Source organism: Camelus bactrianus, chromosome 10 (genome assembly GCF_048773025.1).
Source record: "Camelus bactrianus isolate YW-2024 breed Bactrian camel chromosome 10, ASM4877302v1, whole genome shotgun sequence".
NCBI lineage: Eukaryota > Metazoa > Chordata > Mammalia > Artiodactyla > Camelidae > Camelus > Camelus bactrianus.
In genome coordinates this window covers 44,614,286-44,635,578 of record NC_133548.1, presented here as the reverse complement: position 1 = coordinate 44,635,578, position 21,293 = coordinate 44,614,286, and the positions used below count along the sequence as shown (strand labels likewise).

The window sequence follows — 21,293 nt, the reverse complement described above, 5'->3', positions numbered from 1 at the left end:
TCGTGGCTGAGGAGACTGCAAGAGGTAGCTGCCTGAGGACTTGTGCTAAGACATCAGAGCAGAGTGAGCCCACAGATGAGACTAGCTACCAGGAGTCTATAGAGGAGCTAATAGGCCTGGTTCTGTGATCTTGTAGGGCTTTAATTATGGAGGAAATGAACCTTTAATAGCAGTTACACCATTAAGATGTCCTGATCCAACATCAAGATCGTAAACCCTATTTTCAACGTGAGCTTTAGAATGGGATTGCACTGTTATCCCTGGGCTAACTTGTTCTGTTGATCAAGGTTTGGGCCAATTATACTATGACACTGGTATACTCCGACTGGTTAAGTCTGAGTTTAATTATTCAGAGAGTCTTTTTATTGGTCTGTTTTTGTGCTCTGAGTTCAGTCTAATCAGAATTATTAGTCCAAGTAATTAACTTTTGATTTCTTAAGTAATTAATTTTAATACCAATTTTGTTGACTGGTGGGGTAGGAGAGTAGGAAGATTGACAGTACTAGTGCAGGCTGGAGGGGGCTAAAGGAGGCATCACTGGATCCTGGCTGGAAAGAAAAGGATGTGAAGTTGGAAGGTGGGTGATAATGGAGGAAGAGCAAAAAAAGGTCACAGGCACGGAGATCACACAGGGTTGGAGGGCAGATATAATGGGAGCAATAGATAGGAGATCTAGAAGCTTAGGAAGGTTGCCAGAGAGGAGAAATCCAGGACTGTGGACTTGCAAGGTGATGAGTGGGACAGCAAAGTATTCCCATTATTTTTACTCAGTATTTTGTAACATCGACTTCATAGTAATCACAGTCAATCCAGAATGATTATTCATTGATCAGGAAGGGAGGGATTGTTCACTTACAGGTGTGTGTGAATATAGTTGCCTGACTGTGTCACCTCATGGACTGACTGGATTTGCTCAGTATGTGAGCTCCTTTTAGTGCAGGTGGTTGACAAACTCTGACTAGGCTATGTCAGGTCCTCTCGGGCTCCTGATCTATCTCCTTCATTCGCTGGTCAGCAGTGGCAACCTGACAGCTTTGCTCTACCTCTTCTCTCCTGATTTTTTATCCTGCAGGTCTCTGCTTGACTCTGAAGTTCCCAGGGAGAAGACCTTCCAGAAAAGAAGCACTGGCTTCTTACCGCAGACTTCTCTCCTGGGTAGCCAGATAGTGACTGTTATGAAGACAGAGAGATACCTGAAGAAGGTCCACTTTCTCTATCTCAATGTGGCTTCCAGCCGCTACTTTAGGTGAGAGCCTGTGTCCAGAGCCCTGTCCCGCTCCTCCCACTCCCAGACTTGGTCCTATGCTGTCTTCCCCCTCTTCCTCCTCTCCAGACCTGCTGCTGTCCCTTCTCTCCCTTCTCATTTCAGCTCTTCTCCCTGTTGCCTCCTCCTTCCCTTCCCCTCAGCCTCCTCTCCACTCTTCACCTCCTCTTGGCTCCCCTTTGCTCTCATAGCTTTTGGTCTTGGTCATTCTTTCCTAAATTTTGCTCTGTCTTCTTTATTCTACCCTAGAATGATGGAAACATTTGGTCATCGCCTCAGAGGGGAATTTAATGGTGATCTCTTCTAACTCTAGTGTAAGAATCAGGGGTTTAAATCTTTACAGTGTCAGGGAAGCTTTGTGTTTCCTAAGGTGTCCTGTTCTTAGACTGAACCCAAATCTTCTTTCTTTGAACTTCATCCTTTTGGTCCTAGATTTATCTCTGTGCTATAAAAACAAGTCTCTTCCTTCCATATGACTCAAGAGGCATCCATTCACTTTCTTCCATTCGATCCAAATCTTAGTATTTTTAAAAGCTCTATTCAAGTCCCTTCTCTTCCCAGAAATAATAACAATTGCCATTAATCAGGCTTTTCTAAGTACATGCGTCATTTAATTCTTACCTAACAGGTAGGTACTATTATTATTTCCATATATGAGATGAGTAGACTGAAGCATAGAGAGGTTAAGTAACTTGCCCAAGGCCACATAGTAAGTGGTGAAACAGGACTTGAACCTCGGACTGTCTTAACTCAAAGGCCCACACTCTTAAGCAATATCTGATACACACTCCCAGGGGGCCCTGTTTCCTGCATACAATGACTAGTTTGTCCTGAACTTAGGTAGCACTAATGATCTGTACCATCCATTGATTTACTGATCAATTCATTTAACAAAAGTTCACTAAGAGCATCGTGCCAGTTACTAAGCAATTGTCTCTTGGCTCTATTTCTGCTCTTTTCTCTCTGCTTTGTAATACTGGGGCTGGGACTCTGCAAATTTCATTTCTCCGTTTTCAGCTCGCTTCCTGTTAGGTTTTATTAATAGGGGGTGCTAGAAGGAGACTGGAGAAGGGACTCTGTCCTTCCTTTACTTGCTCTTCCTGTCATGGCGTCAGAAATGGCCCTTCACCCTGGCAGCAGCAGGCACTTTCAGAATCAACCACTTCATGATCCTGGAAGGAACCAACGCCAACTGGGTAGCACCTTCTTGTCAGAGTTCTGAGTCACAACTCTGCAAGGCCCCCTCTCCAAACTCCTTAGATACCAGTACCAGCCAGGCAGCATCTCCTTCTTAGAAATCCAAGTCCCAGCGCTACAGGCCACTCCTCCCAGCCCATTGCTTCTAAGAACCCAAACTTCTTTCCTTTGTTCCTCTAGTTGTGGGGCTGGCGTCCATCCCTGCAGCTATTGCCTTTGTGCTTCCTTAGCATTCCCTTTTTGCTTTTTAGGTGTCCTCTGACACCTTGTCTAGAACATATTTTCTCTATTAAATTTACTTTCTTGAAATGCCTAATACAGTTTCTGTTTTCCTGATTGGACTCCGATAATCGTACTTGGTATTATGAGTGGTCCCAGGAAACAATCCTCAAAGATGGGATTCTGATATTGGTTTGGTAACGTCCTTGGCCCTGGACAGTACTGGGATCCTTGCTAACGAGAAATAGTATACTTGGAACCCGTGACCTGTAGTGGCATCACAATTAAATTGTCACGTGGTTGAAGGTGATGAACTACCTACTGACACCTAGTGGCTGCTGCACTTGACCTCCCAGCAGGGGGTGATCATGATGGTAGCAGGGTGGGATGGGGTGCCTGTTGACCATGTGGAGAGCTTACAAGAAAGAAAGCTACAAGCTTAGGGCTTTCAACTGTCAGCTCAGTCATAATCAGAGAAGTAGCACAATCAAAGATAATTAGGTGCACAGAGAGACAAGAAGCCATGAGGAAGAGAACTAGAAAGGCAGTGAGTAATTACAGGACCAACATCTGCCAAAGAAGGAACCCAGTGAAGGGAGTCTAGAAGCAGCACTTGGTGCTGCTTTTCTATCGCAGGAGAGGCAGAGGTGCATGAGTTTTACTATATGCTCCCAAAAGTCGGAGAAGAGGAATTGAGCTTTCGACAGACTCAGAAAGCTGAAGAGCAGACGTTGCAGCTTAGGACCCACACCAAGGAGGGAGGTGTCTTCTGGTTCCACCTGTATTGTAACCAGGGTCCCAGCTGGAAGCCCAGGGGGTTTAATTTGTGGGTTCTCTGATGATTTGCATATTTCATCCAGATATTTTGCCCAGTTTTTTTAGTTGGTCTCAAGTGGGAGTGTTGGTCCACATTTCTAGTGCACCATCAGCAAAAGTAGAAGCCTGGTATTTTTTTGTTTCACTTTACTTACTTGCCATATAACAGGTTTTTGCAGTGTGTTTGCATTTATCAGAGTTTTCTTGTATTTGTCCTAGATTTTGATTCATACTTAGGAATATATTTCTTTACTTCCTTAGAGTCTTTGCTCTCACCTCCCTACCCTTACCAGCCCGATTTAGACTTGCATTCCCTTCTCCCCGGGCAGTGCCAGTCTCCCTTTTCCTGCTCTCCCCGCTCCTCGTTTATTATCTGTCTTCTCCAGTAGAATGAGAGCTCTACCAGGGCAGGGATTTTTTTGTTTGTTATATTCAGCAATGAATGTATCCTCAGGGCTTAGAACAGTTTAGCATAGAGTAGAAACACAGCCACGTTTGTTGAATGAATGAAGGAGAAGGAATGGATGAACTACCACAAGTGGGAACAAATTTGGGGGGAATTAATGATGAGTTTAGTATAGAACTTGCTGTGTTTCAGGTACACAGACGACATAGAGTTTGCGATGTTTTGGAAGTCTTGAATATATGAGTCTGGGACTCAGGAAGATCGTGACTTGCCCTGTTTACTCTCTGGCATCCCTTTTTACTCCAGTTGATCTGAGCTCTTTGAGGACAACTATGTAGTAGTTGTTCTTATGTCCTCGTCTCCCATCATAGCACTTGGACAGAAGGGGTGGCTGATAAATGGTTTAACTGAGATCCATAAAATTAGGGACTAGATTTTTCTTGTTCCCTGCCGTATCCTCAGCACCTGACAGTGCTTGGCTTAATACGTGTTTGTAGAAAAAATGAATATCCCCAGCAGGAGCAGTGGCCAGTGGAAGCGGGGAGAATGGTCCCTGATGCCTGGCCCTGTACAGAAAGAGTCGCCCCTATTAAGAAGGTCACAGGGAAAGGAGTGTCCCCTGGGGAGAGTCAGGGCTCAGCTAGGGTAGGTAGCTATCCTGTGGGAAGCTCAGTGACCCAGTGGTTAAGAGAGAGGGCTTGAATCAGGTAGACTTGGTTTTAAATCCTATCTTCTTCCTTAGTTGCCCTATGTAAAGTTATGCCTTCTCTTTGTTCAGTTTTCTCATCTGTAAATTGGGGATAATAGTACTTGAGAAGATCTACTCACTGTCAGAAATGAAATAAGGTTTTCATATGACTTTATTCTGTTATCCATCTAAGTGCTTTCAAGTCATTTGCTTAGTAACATATCCTAAAAAATTTAGAGAGAGAAGAGCTGAAGGAGGACCATTTTATCCTTTAGGCATTATATGCATGGGACCTGGGACACACAGCTTTTAAAGGACTTAAAAATATATTTAGTGCTTAAAAATATTACTGGTTCTAAGTTATGAAAAGAAAAGTAAAAAAAAAATGCTTTATTAAATGTGCCCAAACATAGCATTACTCCAAACAGTTTACTGCAACTAGATACAACTATTATATAGTTACATATAAATTGTATTTAACGTGGGATATAGGTGCATTTCCCTGAAGTAGGAGACCTTAGTAGGATTTTAAGATGGCTCTGGAGGTACCTGTCTGGTTCACTAGGTGGCAGTTTTCCTCTATTGGCCTGTGTCTGGTCTTCTAGTTGCCCCTGCTTTTCCTCTTCAGTTACTCCAAACAGCACTTCCTGATTATCTCTGCATGTTATTTCAGCATCTAGGGATATACATATTTTATAATTTCTAGGATGCACATTTTTCAACATCTCTGAAATTGTGATGCATCTTACAAATTGTATCGTATTAGCAGTACTGGAGTATCATATTGGCAACATTTTTTACTTTAGTGATTCATAAAAAAATGCAGCAACTTACAGTTGGTGGCATCTTAGATTTGATGGAATGTAAGCTATTTGGGTCTGGAGATAGGAACTTCTTGGAACTGGCTAGGGGGCTTTTTTTTTTCTTCCCACCAATTTTTGGTTTCCTTTTTTCTAATATTTATTCCATCTTTCTGGTTTGAAGATCATTCTGATCTTTCCCCCTCCTCCCACTCTCTCCCGCTTTCATTCCTGCCTCCTTGTTTTCCCCCTCCTGGCCTTCTTTTGTCCCTTCCTGGAGTCTGCACAAGTTCCCAGGGCTCCCACTGGTCTGTGCTCTTTTTTAAAGGCCCTACAGCCTGACGGTGGTACCACCCGACAAGGTGAATCCTGAGCACTACATCTTCTCTCCCTTCGGGATCCTGCACGTCCATCCCGAGGAGGGCAGTGAGACGATGACACTGGGTACCTGGCACCACCACTCTGTCCTCTGGCAACAGCTCCAGTTCATCCCATTCTTCAAGTATTGCCTTTTACGCAAGGCCTTGGCCTGGTAGGTGGCGATGGGTATGGGATTTGGGAAGAAGTGTCACAAAGAGCAACAGCACACTGTCACTGCCCTCCGATCTGTAGTTGGAAGAAGAGCGTGAAGTTGCAGGGGCTGCACCGGTGCCGGACGTTCCTAGGGAAGCATCTGCTCCTTGCTGTGCCCCACTTCGGAGCTGGGCTGCTGCATATTAGCAGGTGAGGTCTTCAAAACACAGCTTCACTGGACTTCCAAAAATTAGTTTACAGGAAGTAATAACGGGTTCATTGTAGAAAGTTTGGAAAATACGGAAAAGCACAAAGGAAAAAAATCTTTAATCTTACCGTCTGCACATAACCATGACAAACATTTTGTTACATATCCTTGTAGTCTTTTTTTAATTTTGTTTTTTATTGAAGTGTAGTTGATTTACAATGTTAGTTTCAAGTGTACAGCAAAGTGATTCAGTTATACATATACATATGTGTATCTATCTATATTTTTCAGATTCTTTTCCATAAATGTTATTACAAGAAATTGAATATAGTTCCTTGTGCAATACAGTAGGTCCTTGTTGTTTACCTATTATCCTTGTAGTCTTTTTTTCGTCACATACACAAATGTGATCATAGTGCACATACCCGTTAACTAACCAGGTTTTTTCTCTGAATGATATATTGTGAACATATCTATGTAATTATGTATTTCTCCATCAACTTGCCCCAGATCATACAATTCTTAAGTGTCAGATCTGAGGCTGTAATGCAGGTATTTCCATCTAAACTCTGCTCTTTCAATGGCATTGCTTGGATTATTATTTTGTTTTGTTTTGTTTTTTTGAGAAAACCTTACTCCTATTTTTAGTACTTTCTTACTTTCTCTGCACAGCTCCTCAGCTGCTCCAGTTATCTTCTGTGATAGGAGTTGCAAACTCAGACACCTATGGGGCCCAAGGAGGAACAATGGAAGAAATGCAGTGGGTTGAGTTCAAGACTTTAGGGAGTATGGGACTGCAGTCAGGTTGGAGATTGCACCTAAACGGAACACACTACTCAGTTCCAATCGACTGTTGCCATTGGGAATATAGGTCCAGCATGTCACCCACATTATTTTTTCAGGATGACCTGGAAATCCACATTTTGTAAAATTTCTTAATTTTACCTGGTTAGCTCAGATTTTTATAAAAACACTGTGCTGGCCAAGTCTTAGTGGTCCATATGAAAACCTTTTCAGTCTGAATTTGGCCCATGGGCTACCAGTTTGCAACCTCCACTCTAGATATCCTCCAGTCTAGCTTAATCATCATGGCATAATTGGGCTACACAGATCTGAACTTAAGTCCTGAATACCAGCAAGGGACTTTACTCTTTGAGCCTCAGTTTCCTGACCTGAAAACGAGAGAGAAGGATTTCTACTACTACCTAGTGGTAGTGAGAATTAAATGAGAATGTGACTATTAAGTACCATGTTCAGTGCCGCCATGGTGCTGAATAAATGACACCTGTTATGATCATCCTCTGCTTATTAGGGGTCCTTCATTTTTTCAAGGATGTGTGGAGATGTGGCTTTTTCTGGGTGTTTGTAGGGGAGAATGTATAACAGAAGTGGGTTTCCTCGGGGATGGTCAGCCCATAGGGAAGTTGGGGTTCATCAACTTTGATTCTAAAACCTACCTGTCCATCTAGACTGTTAGGGCCCTCAGCTCCTCCAGTTCCAAGGAAGAAGTCTCTGCAGTGTCTCCTCAGTCAGACCTTGGGATCTATTTGACCCTATTTTCTGGCAGAAAAGCTACTCAGTGTGAACATTTTCACATACCCCAGGCCTTTCCCAAAGAATTCCCCAGCCAGAAACTTCCTGGGCTTGAACTCTTCCAAAGACCTCTCAGGAGGAAGCTGTCACTGTTGGTCACTGGGAATATTATAACCTCTCTAAACTTTAACTCATTCTGAGGTGAGCTGGGCTGGGAAGACATCAAAGGTGTCCAAGGAGAGAGGGCAGAGTTGTTAGCTCTGACCAGCTTATCCCTTGATTCCAGGCTTCTGCAGGAGCTGCACTCTGTGCCCTGGCTCCCCCACGAACCAGATCGGTGCTATGAACTGCTGGACCTGCAGCGGGCTCTAGCCAAGGAGAACCACAAGGCTTTGCGGCTGCTCCGTCGCTGCCTGCATCTCTGCACATCCATCCTTCATCTGGTAAGAGACTCCAGTTTATCATGAAATTTTTCTCCCAGATGCACTCACCAGGGTTTCAGCCTTCTCTTGGCTTAAGCTTCCCTGTGTGTTCTGGACTCTGCACTTGGCTCAGAGCCCTTGTCCAGTCCAGTAACAGCAGTCTCTGCTCTGGGTGGATGGATTATAACAGGTAGGCAGACACTTGGACTCAGCCTTTCCCTAAGGCCTTGGAGCAGAGAGGAGAAGGAATGTAACAGTGTCTGTTTTTTCAGTTGTTTGTGCCAGGAGCATTAGGGGATTTGAGAGTTGGAATCCTGATCTTTCATGCTGCTGGGCTTATCTCTGAATCTGTCTGGAACCTTTGGCAAGCCACCGTGGCTGGTAGAGGAGTCCTTCCTTTGTATGCCTACTTTGTGTCTGTGGTACGTGCCCCCTGCCTAGGGCTCTGGAGGGCTCTGCCTTGTACTTGCCTCTTGCTTGTGGCTCATCCTCATAGTTTGTTGTTTATCAGGTGGGGCTGGATATTCACGCAGTTCTCTGGCTAATCACCATCTGCAGATAGTCCAGTTCTGAGAGACGGGACCCACTTAGATTTTATGAAAATGGGAAATGGCATGAAGGAGGCCTGGCCTACCTTGCCTGGCTTGAGCCAGGTTTTGGATCTTATATATCACTTTAAACTTCATCAGAGAAGGTTAATCACTAGGGACAGGACCCTAAAGTCTCAAAGGTGGCCTTGACCGCAAGGAATTTCTATTCCCAGGAGGAATCAGTGACTTCTTTTGTGGATAGCCCTTGGAAAATCTTAAATTTTCCATAATAAGTATTTTAAATCCTGTAATAATTTTTTTCACATGATTTGAAATAGTCAAATCCTTTCCCTCTCTCAGAATTCCCTATCCCCTCACCCTACTCTTCATTGTCCTTTTTACGTGCTTCCTGTCACCTTTTAACACACCATGTAATTTACTTGTGTTGGTAAGCCAAGTGCCCATGATAGAATGTAAGGTCCACAGGAGCAGAGACCTTTGTTTTGTGCATTGCTGTATCCCAAGAATCTGGAGGGGTCCTTGCACAAAGAAGATGCTGCATAACAGCTCCACAGGCTTGAGAATTTGAACTTAGCAGAGCCTCTGTGTGTTTTGAGTTTGTACTGATTGGACCCTTCCCTTCAGGGTTATTCTTTAGTTGTTTTCAAAGACTGGCAGAAGAGGAGATTTGTAGTCTCTCTTCAGGAGGTTTAGGAGAGAGGGGCCAATGGCATTAGGAGTGTCAGCATCCTGGAGCCATAGTGTGGGACAAGAGGAGGCAGTGGGCTTTAGCGTCCAGACAGCAAAGCCTGGACCTGCCACTGCACAAAACTGAACAGGGCCGAAGGTGGGGGCGAGCTGCTCTGCGGCCTTTCTCTACCTCCAAGTTCTTAAGTCTGAGCTTTGTTTTAATATTACAAAAATACTAGGAATAACTTTTCTATGGTCATAGTTAACTTACTTTTATTTTTTAAATTAAGATATGATTTGCATGCAGTAAAGAAAATAAATTGTAAATGTACAGTTTGCTGAAATTTGTGTGTATATATACACCCATGTAACTACCAGTGGGTCAAGATACAGAACACCTACAGTACCATAGCGAGTTCCCTGGTGCCTCTCTCATCAGTGCCCCCACAGGTAACCACTACTCTGACCTCTGTCACCATAGATTAGTTTTTTCTGACTTTGAATTTGATGTAAATGGAATCAGACAGCATGTGCCCTTTTTTGTCCGTTTTTCTTCACTCCACATTATGTTAGTGAGATTTATCCGTAACCTTTAGGTAGTAGTGGTTCACTCTTTTGTATTACTGTGCAGTGTTTTACTGTACAAATATACCACAGTTTATTTGCTAATTCTCCATTGATGGACTTTTGTGTTGGTTCCAGTTTTTTTTTCCTACTGTGAATAACGTGGTTATGAACATTTTTGTATGTCTTTTGATGGACAAAAACACTCATTTCTTTGGGGTATATATTCCAGAAGTGGAATTGCTGGAATAGGGTATATGTGTGTTTTGCAGTGCCGAACAGTTTTCTAGAGTGGTTGTATCAGTTTATATTCACATCAGACTTCTAGTTGTCCTGTGATCTCACCAGCACTTGGTATTGTCAGGGTTTTTAATTTTAGCCAAACTGGTGAGTGTACAGTGGTATTTCATTGTGGTTTTGATCACCAGTGATGTCAAGCATCTTTTCATATGTTTATTGGCCGTTTTGGTACCATCTTCTATGAAGTGTCTAACTCTTCCTTATTTTTTATTGGGTTGTCTGGTTTTTTCCCTATTAATCTGTAGCAGTTCTTTATATATTCTAGATAAGAATCCTATATTAAATATATATATACATAGTGGCTTATCTTTTTATTATTTTAATGGTGTCTTTTGATAAATGGAAGTTCTTAATTTTCTTGACGTTCATTTTGTCTTTTTGTTTTGGTTAGTGCCCTTTGAGTCCTGGTTTAAGAAACCTTTGCTTACCCCAAAATCTTGTAGATATTCTCCTATATTTTCTGCTAGATATTTCATTACTTTATCTTTTACATTTAGGTATATGATCCATTTCAAATTAATTTTTATGTATGGTGTAGGGTAAGAGTCAAGTTTTGTTTTTCTCATTTATTGAAAAGACTATCCTTTCCCCGCTGAATTACAGCTGTGTGTTTTTCTTAAGTCAGGTGATTGTGTATGGGTTGTTTCTGGACTCTCCTCTGTTCCGTTAATCTATTTGCCTGTCAGTGTTACACTGTCTTAATTATTGTAGCCTTATAGTAAGTTGTAATATCTGGTATTGTAAATCCTATAACTTTTTGTTATTCCAGATTTCTCTGGCTATTCTAGGTTCTTTGAATTTACATATGAATTTTAGGATCAGCTTGTCAATTTCCACAAAATAATTTACTAGGCGTTTTTTTAATTAGCTTGCTTTGAATCTATAGTTCAATTTGGGGGAGAATTTATATCTTAACAATATTTAGTTTCCCAATCCATAAACATGGATCTGTTGATTTATTTTAATTTCTTTAATTATTCTTTAATTACTCTTAAGGTTTCCTGTAGAGATCTTGAATATATTTCATTAGATTTGTTTCTAGATATTTGATTTTTTTTGTTGCTGTTATAAATGGTATTTTTATTTTATTTTATACATGCTTTTAAATTGAAGTGTAGTCAGTTACAATGTGTCAATTTCTAGTGTACAGCACAATGTCCCAGTCATGCATATACATACATATATTCATTTTCATATTCTTATAAATGGTATTTTTAAAACATTATTATTTTCTAATAGTTGCTCTATACCATACACAAAAATTAACTCATGATGGATAAAAGACATTAAATGTGAAAAGAAAATCCAAAAAGCTTTCAGAAGATAATATGGGATATTTTTATCATCTCAGGGTTTCTTAAAATGTAAAAATTATAAACCCTAAAATAAATATGTCTTTATTAAAATTAACTTTTTAAAATGTACCATAAAAAGAATGAAAAGACAAGAAAATGCAATTTGCAGCCACTTTCTGTACTGCGCTGTGGAGTGGAATGGAACCTGTCCCTGTTGGTAGTCATCCCAAAGGTGGGGGAGGGCCATGAGGGAGGATCAGTAATCGTCATAGCTGACAACTGAATTGTTACAGAACAAAGTTTGTAATCTGTGCTAAAGAAAAGCAGGCTGCTACCCATTCAAATGTAGCATTACTGAATAACAATAATTAATAAAATAGATTAGAAACAAATAAATAATGGTATTAAATGTGAGTATTTGGTAGACACATCCATTTTTAAGGACGTTTCCATCAATTCCTAGTTTGCTAAGACATTTTTTTCATGAGTGAGTGTTGGATTTTGTCCAATCTTTTTTTTTTTTCTTCTTGTTCTGTATAGATAATCATGGGATTTTCTCCTTTAGTCTGTTAATATGGTGAATTGTCAGTATTACACCACTTTTTCATTACTGGGATAAACCCATTTCCTTCCTTCCTTCCTTGTGTAACTTTTAATTTTGATATAATTTCAAACTTATTAGCAGAGTTGCAAGGATAGTATAATAAACTTCCACCTACCTTTCATCCAGATTGTTTTTGTCCCTTTTCTGTTACCATTTATGCTCTTTTTCATTCTCTATATGTATATACATTATTTTCCTGAACCATGTGAAAGTGACTTGTGGGTATCAAATTCCTTACCCCTAGGTATGCTAGTGTTATTTTCATAGGAACAAGGACATTTTATTTCATAACTATAGTACACTCATAAAAAATTAGGATGTTTCACTTGATACATTCTGTTATCTAACCCTTAATCCTTATTAAACATTTGCCAATTATTTCAACAATGTCCTTTATTACTGTTTCCTTCCTGCTTCTGACCCCCTCCAGAATCATGTGTTGCATTTAGTGGTCACTTCTCAGTCTCTTTCACACGGAAAAGCTCCCCTGCCTTTCTTGGCTCCTTGTCTCACAGAGGGACAACTCTCCAGTGTGATGTGCATTCCAAAGGCCGCTGCCCCTCCAGATCAGATGGGGAACAGCGTTGGCTGAGATCCATCTTGGCACCTTCCCTTCCTCATCTTGCTTCCCTCAGTCCCTTAGAAGTTTATTTCAAGAAGATCATTCCTTCAGTAAGTCACATTTCCCCCAATTCCTGTCTCGGCTCTGCTTTTAGGGAACCCAACCTTAAAAAAAAAAAAAAATATCAGACCTAGCGCATTCAGTGTTTTATTCAAATATTCTATAGCCACAATCATTTTTCTTACCCACTTTACCTTTCAGTTTCTGAGAGATGTTAAAAGTCCCCTCCTAGGGCTGTGGATTTGTTAACATCTCCTTGATGTTTTTTCAGTTTACAACATGTATTTCAAAATCACATTGTTACGTGTGTAAAGGTTCATAACACTATTTCTAGGTGACTTTATTGATATGAAAAAGGATTCATTCTTGTTACTACCTTTCTACTGGAGTTCTCTGATGTTTACAGCATCAAGTGTTTGCTTGAACTTTTTCTGTCTTTTCGTTTTCAAGCTTCCTTTGTTACTTTGTTTTATATGTTTCTCTTATAAAGAGCTGGAAAACAATTTAGTCTGAGAATTTATGTCTTGCAATAGGCTCATCTCATTTCTTATGATGACTGATAGGTTTGGATTTATTTTTCTCGTCTCATTTTAGTGTTTCCTATCCCCTATTATTTCTATTTGATTCTTCCTTGTGTTTCTTGTCCTTTGTTGGGTTGATTTCATTTTTGTTGCTATTACTGTCCTCTAATGACTTGGGTGTTATACATTTTATTCTTCTGCTCATTGCCCAGGAACTACTTACTGTGTTTGCTCATCTTTCTTAGTTTTAGAATCTTGATTTTATTCTTTTTCTGAGACTCCTACCTGGAGGAAGTTATGTAACTCAGTTCTGGGCAATGAAACTTAAGTGGAAGTCGCTGGGATAAAGAGACATAAGTAACTGGGATGTCTTTTTGAACCTTTACTCCTGTCTTACTGCCTAACCCTTGGATGTAATTTCTGGTAATGGAAAAGCCACCACACCATGATGAGGGTGAAAGGCATATAAAAGGATGGAAGAGGAGGAAGACAGAAGGAACTTTGTCCTGATTGATATTATTGGGCCAATATGCCATACACAGATTACTTATTGCATTAAATAAATAAACCTTTTACTTGATGAAGCCACACTTTTTCTAGTTTTCTCTTACTTGCAGCTGAATGCATATGTAAGACATTTATCCACCTGCCCAACAGGTGTAGCCGTTCAACTTACATTTTTATAACCATGTCTTTTTCACGTCTTTCTCTTAAAGCACCTTCTCAGAGAGGCCTTCTCCAGTCACCCTGTTTGAGATTGCAAACCCCCACTATCACCAGCACTCCTCATCCCTCTTTCCCTGCTCTGTTGTTTTCTTCATGGCCCTTATCACCTTTTTACATACCATACAAATTTATTATTTATGTGTTTATTGTATATTATTTATTTATTTTGTTTTTGTATCCCCCCCACCCCACAAGACTGTAGGGATTCTGTTTCATTCATATCTGTATAATTCACTAGTATCTCTCTAGTATTTCGTATAAGGTATGCCATATAGTAGGTGCTCAGCGAGTATTTGTTGAATGAATGAATGCCAAGTTGAAGCTGTGTCCATCTTCTTTCCAAGCAGAGTAAGCACCTTAGCCCTCTCCTCATTTCCTTTTTCTCCTCTCTTCCTCTCTCCATCCTCCACCCTTCTCATTACGCTTACATTGATATCTCCTGGAATTTTAGTTCTAGATTGTTATGAACATTCTTGTTTTGCAGCTTACCCATTTAAAATTAACAATATGTTTCAGATTTCTTTGCTCATCAGAGTTTCTTGTAGAATACACTAGCCTTTTATATTCGTTTTCCTCTGCCAGAAATACACTATTGTTTAATTTTTTTCCCAAAGAGAATCTGTGGATGGTAAATTTTTAGAGTCTTTGTATATCTAAAAATGTCTTCATCCTCAAATTTCAGTTATACTGTGGCTAAATACAATATTCTAGGTTTAAAAAATGTCTTCAGAACCTTGAAGACACTGCCCCTAGTGGTGAGGATTTAAAAAACGTATACTGAAGAAGTTCTGCTTTGGTGCTTATTTGTATGCTCTGTCCTAGTTGTCACTCAGTAAGCCCTTCCAATATGCGGTGATACTTCCTTTCTACAAACATTTACTGTGCAACTGGCCATGTCAGGCACTGTGTTAAGCAGTGGAGACATCAAATAAAGTGTGACAGAGACCTCTCCCTTCAAGAATTTACAGTAGTAGACAAGTCACACGAGCAACTAGATAATGATACAGTGGACTAAGGACTATGACGCGGGAAGCCCTGGGTGTCGAGGGTGTTGCTAGAGCATGGAAGGGGACACCTTACCGAGTCTGAGGCATGTTTGTGTATGACACGGCTAGCTTAGGTCTCACCTGCCTTGTGTCTGGGTCTCAGAAGACTGGTATCTGAGCTCAGGGTTAGCAGAATACAATTTCCAGACACCACTGAGTTCTAATCACAGGCTCTGTTGATCAGAAATGGTAGGAGAGGTAGCAAGGACAAAAGATCCATCTGGCCAAGCACATCTTTCCAGGGTCTCCCAGTGTCTCTCTTCCTCAACAGGACAGGTCCAGAGAGGTGGCAACTACCAGCAACCTTTGCAGGCTGAGGAACTTTCCAGATGTGAGAAGAACCCACCAAGAGGCTCCCAGACTTTTCCCCCATGTTCCCCAGCCCCCAGTAGACAGTCTGTGTCAGTAGCCAAAGATAGCTTCTACTCTCACGTAGACTGCTGTGCTGGTCAGCAGGCCACATCACCCAGGCCTAGTGATTGGACTCCATGTCCTGGAATAATTGCTGAGCCTTGCTTATCCAGTCTTTCTTTTTCTTTGTCTAATCAACGCATTGTGAAGCTCTCTTTTTACACATGCACATATTTTCTATTTGAGGTCCACCCTGGGGACTTTTAGCAGACAGGCCTGGCCTATCGAATTAGCACATTGAAGCCTCTCAATATATGTTCTCCATTTCACATCTTCTCTTAAAGATTTCTGGGGCCAATCGCTACTAAAAAGCAGCCCTTTATGTGCACATCCAGGTTCCAGGTTTCAGGCTCCAAGCTGTCAGAGCTTTGTACAGACCAGAGGGTGGCAGTTTGCTCTCCATCCCCCTTTCTGCAGCGAGTTTTCCACTCTCTCTGCCGGCAGATTCATGAGGATACATACCACATGCAACAGGGCCTGCAGGAGCGAGTGAAAAATTGCAAGAGGATCAGGACTGGCCAGGGCTCTGTACACCTTCAGAGGGAGCAGTGCCAGCAGCTGGAGCAGAAGCTGCAGCAGGCAGAGGCCTGGCTGCTGCAGATGGGACAGCTGGCCCGCCTGGTGGACTACATGGTTTGCCAGAACCTCGTGTCCATCATAGAAGAGGAGATCACCTCTTTCGTGGCCAACATCCTGCAAGTGAGGTGGTGGGTGGCATGTGTGGAGGTGGGTGGGCAGGCAGGGGCCGGCCTGAGGGGCGCGGATGCTGACATTTAGGCCCGCGACCTCGCCTGACCCTTCTTTACAGGCCCCAAGGCAGAAACCCTTTCTCTCAGCACAGCTGGTCTTTGACAGTTGTGGCCAGCTGTCTCATGAGCCGTGTATTGAAAATATGATCCAGGTTATAACTGGGAGCCTAAAGTCTGTCGCAGCTTCCACCCTGAAGGTATTCTGGGCGGGGCCGGGGGCTGGCTGTAGGAATTCCCGGTTCCTATCCTCTGTACATTCCGAAACTCTCAGCCTGGTCTGAACCCTCATTGTTTGCTATTTCTGCCCTTTCTCCATACCTGGGCGTGAAGGTAATGCAGTCTACAGACCCGAAGACCTCCTGGGATCCCCTATATTCTGAAGGTATTTAAGGAGCCCTAGGCAGAGGGGAGGAAGGGGGAACGGAAGGGGGGAATGAGGGAGAAGGGCAGATGCGGCGTTGTGACGGCCAGAGTCAGGCCTTGGATGTGGATGGAGCAGCTCTAACCTGCGTCTGCACACATGTCGGTGGGTAGGAGGGTTGGGGCATGTTTTTGCTCATTCACTCGTGTGCCTGTGTGTGTGTGCAAGCAGTGAGTGTAGTGAGGGGTGTATGAAAGAGTGTAAATGAGTGCATTGTCCTCTGTTGTTCCTCCTAACTCCACGAGGTTTTTCTCTTATGTCATAATTGCATTTCATTTACTGTTGGATCTGATTGCTGAGTTAATTTGTACTTGTTTGAAGAACTCTGCCTATTCAATATTTGATTTTTTTTTAATTTCGTACAGAATAATTCATTGGTAATATTGAGCTATTTTATAGTTACCAGTTATCATTGGTTATCAATCCACACACTTGTTAATCATCAGGGAGGAAATACACCTTCACATTTCCTTTATTTGGAACACTCATGCTGTCATAAATAAACTCGTTAAATGCATTCAGTCACATCTGACATGGAGATGCTTTTTCATTTTCCCATTCAGCCAGTATGTTTTAATTAAGATGACGTAAAGATGCGAAGTTAATTTCAGGAAGTAGGTGACAAGGAAGGACAAGGTTCATTGAAAGGAACTCATGTCTTTTACAAATCACACCATTTGGTGCACGTTTTTTTCTCAAATGAATCTAGGTTAATCTAGAGACTTTTGATATTTGTCTTATATGATACAGTGGAAAAAGGAAGGGCTCTGAAATTAGACACGTTAGTTTACTAATCTGTAAAATGGGAATGATAAAAATACCTAACTTGCAGCATTATTTTGAAGAATCAAAGAGGTAATATGTCGAGAATAGAGCTCAGCCCATAGTGGTACATTCAACAAATAGTATCTTCTTACTATTATTAGTATTAAAGATGTAGATAAATCATACATTTCACAGTGTTTCCTCATTATTTGTTGCACTAACTCATACTAGGAATATATTGTAGTATTTTCCTTCAAATAGCAAAACCAGCAAACAAAAACCGCTTAAACTTTTATTCAAAATTCTAGTGAAAGTGAGACTATTTTTTTAAACATTTTTTTATTGAGTTATAGTCATTTTACAATGTTGTGTCAAATTCCAGTGTAGAGCAAAATTTTTCAGTTATACATGAACATACATATATTCATTGTCACATTTTTTTTTGCCATGAGCTACCACAAGATCTTGTATATATTTCTCTGTGCTATACAGTATAATCTTGTTTATCTATTCTACATATGCCTGTCAGTATCTACAAATTTTGAACTCCCAGTCTATCCCTTCCCAACCTCCTCCCCCTTGGCAACCACAAGTTTGTATTCTGAAAGTGACCCTATTTACCTGCAATGTCTTAGATCATCCCTTCTACTTTTAAAAGAGCAGCAGGGACTGATGTATTTAGGGATCGAATGTCACAATGCTTGTATCGTTCAAATGGTTTAGGGAAAATAAGATGGAAAAGCGGTGTGGCAAAATGTTAATAATTGTTCAATCTGAGTGAATGGATAAAGGGGTTTGTAGAATCTTTAAAGTTTTCTACATGTTTGAGATTTTTCAAAATCAAAATTTGAAGGAGAAAAAAAGATCAGCATGGAAAATCAAATTAATATGGTGGAAGAACCAAACTAAAGTTCTGATTTAGGATTTTCTGAAAGTTCTTCATGAAAATTAGAGTAATATTCAATAAAAGTAAACATGTAGCAATTAAAACACTACTAGTAGTCTTTAAGAAACATGTATCCACCTGAGAAATCTTTTAAATTAGGTAAAATTCACATGGCATTTTAACCACATTACAAAGTGATTTCAGTACCTCTACTTATACACACAAAAAAATGAAAACCAAGCCCCTTACCACAGAAACTTAACACCTTGACTAGATTCTAGTCCCTAGAAGAATACCCAATGTATTATTCATAACCGTGCTTACAACACAATCTATACATAAGCTATGTTCTCCGGCATTTTTGAGAGGATAGTCTTAGTACTGAAACATTTTGAGACCAAAAAGAGATTATTAATATTACTATCTGATGCTCTTATAGTCATATCAGGAATATTCTGCAGTTTAAAGCTGAGAAAATAGAATCAGATAATCATTTCTCTCACCTGACAAGTGTCAAGTTCAGGAACTATTATTGTAAAGTTCTTACATTAATTTTAGTATGACAGGATTCTCCCAAGATCAGAATATCTTTTTGATGTTTGTGATGAGATAAATCTGTAACCCTAAAAAGGGGCAAAGGATTGCTTCATTTTCATTATAAAATCTTTTGATGTACATTTTGTTTGGGATGGTGTTGAAGTTAGCCTAAAGATATAATGCAGAGAAGAAACTGTCATTCCTCTATATTTTTCCAGGGGGCTGCATGTGGCGGGGGGGGGGGATCTCTTGAGAAGGTGAGGTGTGAATAGTATCACCAGCAAGAGGAAGTCTAGATGGAAGTAGTGTAACATGAGTGGATTCACACATGAGAGGGGAAGAGAGTTTTTTTCTTGCCACTCTGTATGAAATTCTGAAGAGATGAAAAGTCATATAAATATGTTTAAGATGCTTTGCTCTGTGTGAAATGTCTGAGTCACTCATTCAAGTAAACATACAGTAAATATCTACCATTATTTAGGTCTTTCAAAGTTGGATGGGTAATTAAAAATGCAAGCTCCATGTTGACTTATATATATTATACTAATACATGTGTTCTTTAAATGGAAGCCCAAATCCCTCAGCAATGACAGGTAACTTATGTATCTTTGACTTAGTTGATATGAGTTCTCTTTATTTCACTTTTACCTTGGCTAAGAAATTATTAGTGTTTTGTCTTGTTGGGCTATTGCACCTGCCGAATCACATTAAAAATACACTGGCTTTTCTTTCCGTTGCTCAGAAGCACACATGAACTGACCATACAGCATCATATTGATTGAGTGCTCTCATGGGTCCTGGCACCTTGAGTCACAGTTCTTCAACCTTATGTTTGTTTTGGAGCTCACAAAACAGAAAGTTACCAAATTCAAAGGCAGAAAAAGATGTGGCAGCACCAAGCTTCAGAGAAATTGAAACTTGAAAGTCAAGAAAGGAGCCCCTGCCTCTCAGAATGCTGATTGTCCTTTCATCTCTACTTCTCTCTGTGCTTCTTCCCAGAGAATTCCCTTGATTCTCTCCTAACACTCGCTGACTCTGCTTCCTTTGAACTTTCTGCTCCCTTATAACTATTGCTTCCAAACGACTTCGACTTTCTATGGCACCAGCTCAATTCTTGACTCTTTATGACCTTTCAGTTAAGTTCTCCTGGCTGTGTGACCTTGTTCAAATTTTCAAGACAAAGAATAGAATTGATTCAGCCTAATCTATAGAGAACCGCGTATCCATGAGCTCTGGCAAGGGGATGGGTCATGGTACAAGTCAGCTAACTCAGCTATAGGTCAGAGCGTGTCCTCTTAGAAGGGTGTATGTGGTGGAGGGGGCTCCAGTCTTCAGCTGTGCTTGTACCGGCTACAAATATCTGTTGTATGAGCCTAAATGTGCCAGTTGGTTTTGGATTACAGAATCCTAACTCAAAATTAGGTCAGTGAAAGGGGGGATTTGTTGGTTCCCATAACTAAGAAATTCATGGTTGCAGCTGGATTCAGGGCTCAAGCAGTGTCATCAAGTCTTTATTTCTTGCAGGCTTTTGATTTCTTGTGTTTGAATTCTGAATTACTGAGAATGCTTTCAGCTGGAAGTAACAGAAGACCTAAGGGGGGCCTAAACAATAAAAACAATCATCTCACATAACAGGAAGTCTCTAGGTAGCTTCCAGGTTGGTTCAGTGGCTCAAAACGTCATTAAGTAGCAGGCTTTTTATACCCTTCCCCTACTCCTTTCTGGCCGTAGCTCTCAGTAAGAGCAGAGCCTCTTACAAGGGGAGCGGAGGCTGCAATCAAAACTCTTTTTTCATCCCCAGTCTTACTGCCTTGTAGTTGCAAGACAAGCTGCTGCTCCAAGCATCCCATCCTCAAGCAAAATCAGGTTAAAAAAAAAAAAAAAAAGCGGATGGGGGTGGGGTGAGGCAAGGTTAGAGAGAGACGTTCTCCTTGCCTGACTCACATTTTATCAGGAAAGGAAATCTTCTCCAGAAACTCCCCAGCATGTCTTAAAGATGTTACTCCATTTTCTTCTGGTATTCAAAGTTGTTCTCAAAAAATCTGATAGTAATCTAATTATATTTTCCTGACAAATCACTTGCTTTTTTTGCCTAGATACCTAAAGTATGTTTTTTCTTTTTCCTTGCAGTTCAGTAATTTTAGTGGGATATGTCTTGGTAGTGAGCATCCTGAGGCAGTTTTCTCAGGTATACTCCTTCAAAATATAGCTTTAAGTCTTCTGTATTTCTGTCCTTGAATTAAAGTTTTTAGTATTGTTCTCTTTCCATGCTTTAGATTTTTCTTCAGGGACTCCTGTTACGTGTATTTTAGATCCTTATCGTGTATCTCAAATATATGTCCTTTTCTCTTGAATTCTTTGAAAAAAAAAAACTTCTTTGTTTTTTATTTTGCAATTATCCGCATTTTTACCTTCTGTTTTTCTTAAGGCATTATTAATCTGTTAAGTTTATTTGTTATTATCTTCTTTTGTAGTTCAGTTTCCATTCTAAAATGATTTTTTCTTTTATTTCTAATTCTTTCATGAGTGGCACAGCATAATTTCTGAGTTTTTCTAACTG

The 21,293-nt window shown here is 40.6% G+C and overlaps 1 protein-coding gene across 1 annotated transcript in view; it reads left to right on the top strand.

Moving 5' to 3' along the window:
- The window catches only part of DNHD1 (dynein heavy chain domain 1), a 70,084-nt gene that overhangs the window by 13,149 nt on the left and 35,642 nt on the right, over positions 1-21,293 (top strand). The window contains 7 exon segments of the mRNA XM_074372473.1: positions 1,073-1,246; positions 5,719-5,922; positions 6,003-6,113; positions 7,931-8,087; positions 15,820-16,074; positions 16,184-16,321; positions 16,455-16,506. Coding sequence (XP_074228574.1) covers positions 1,073-1,246; positions 5,719-5,922; positions 6,003-6,113; positions 7,931-8,087; positions 15,820-16,074; positions 16,184-16,321; positions 16,455-16,506 — 1,091 coding nt within the window.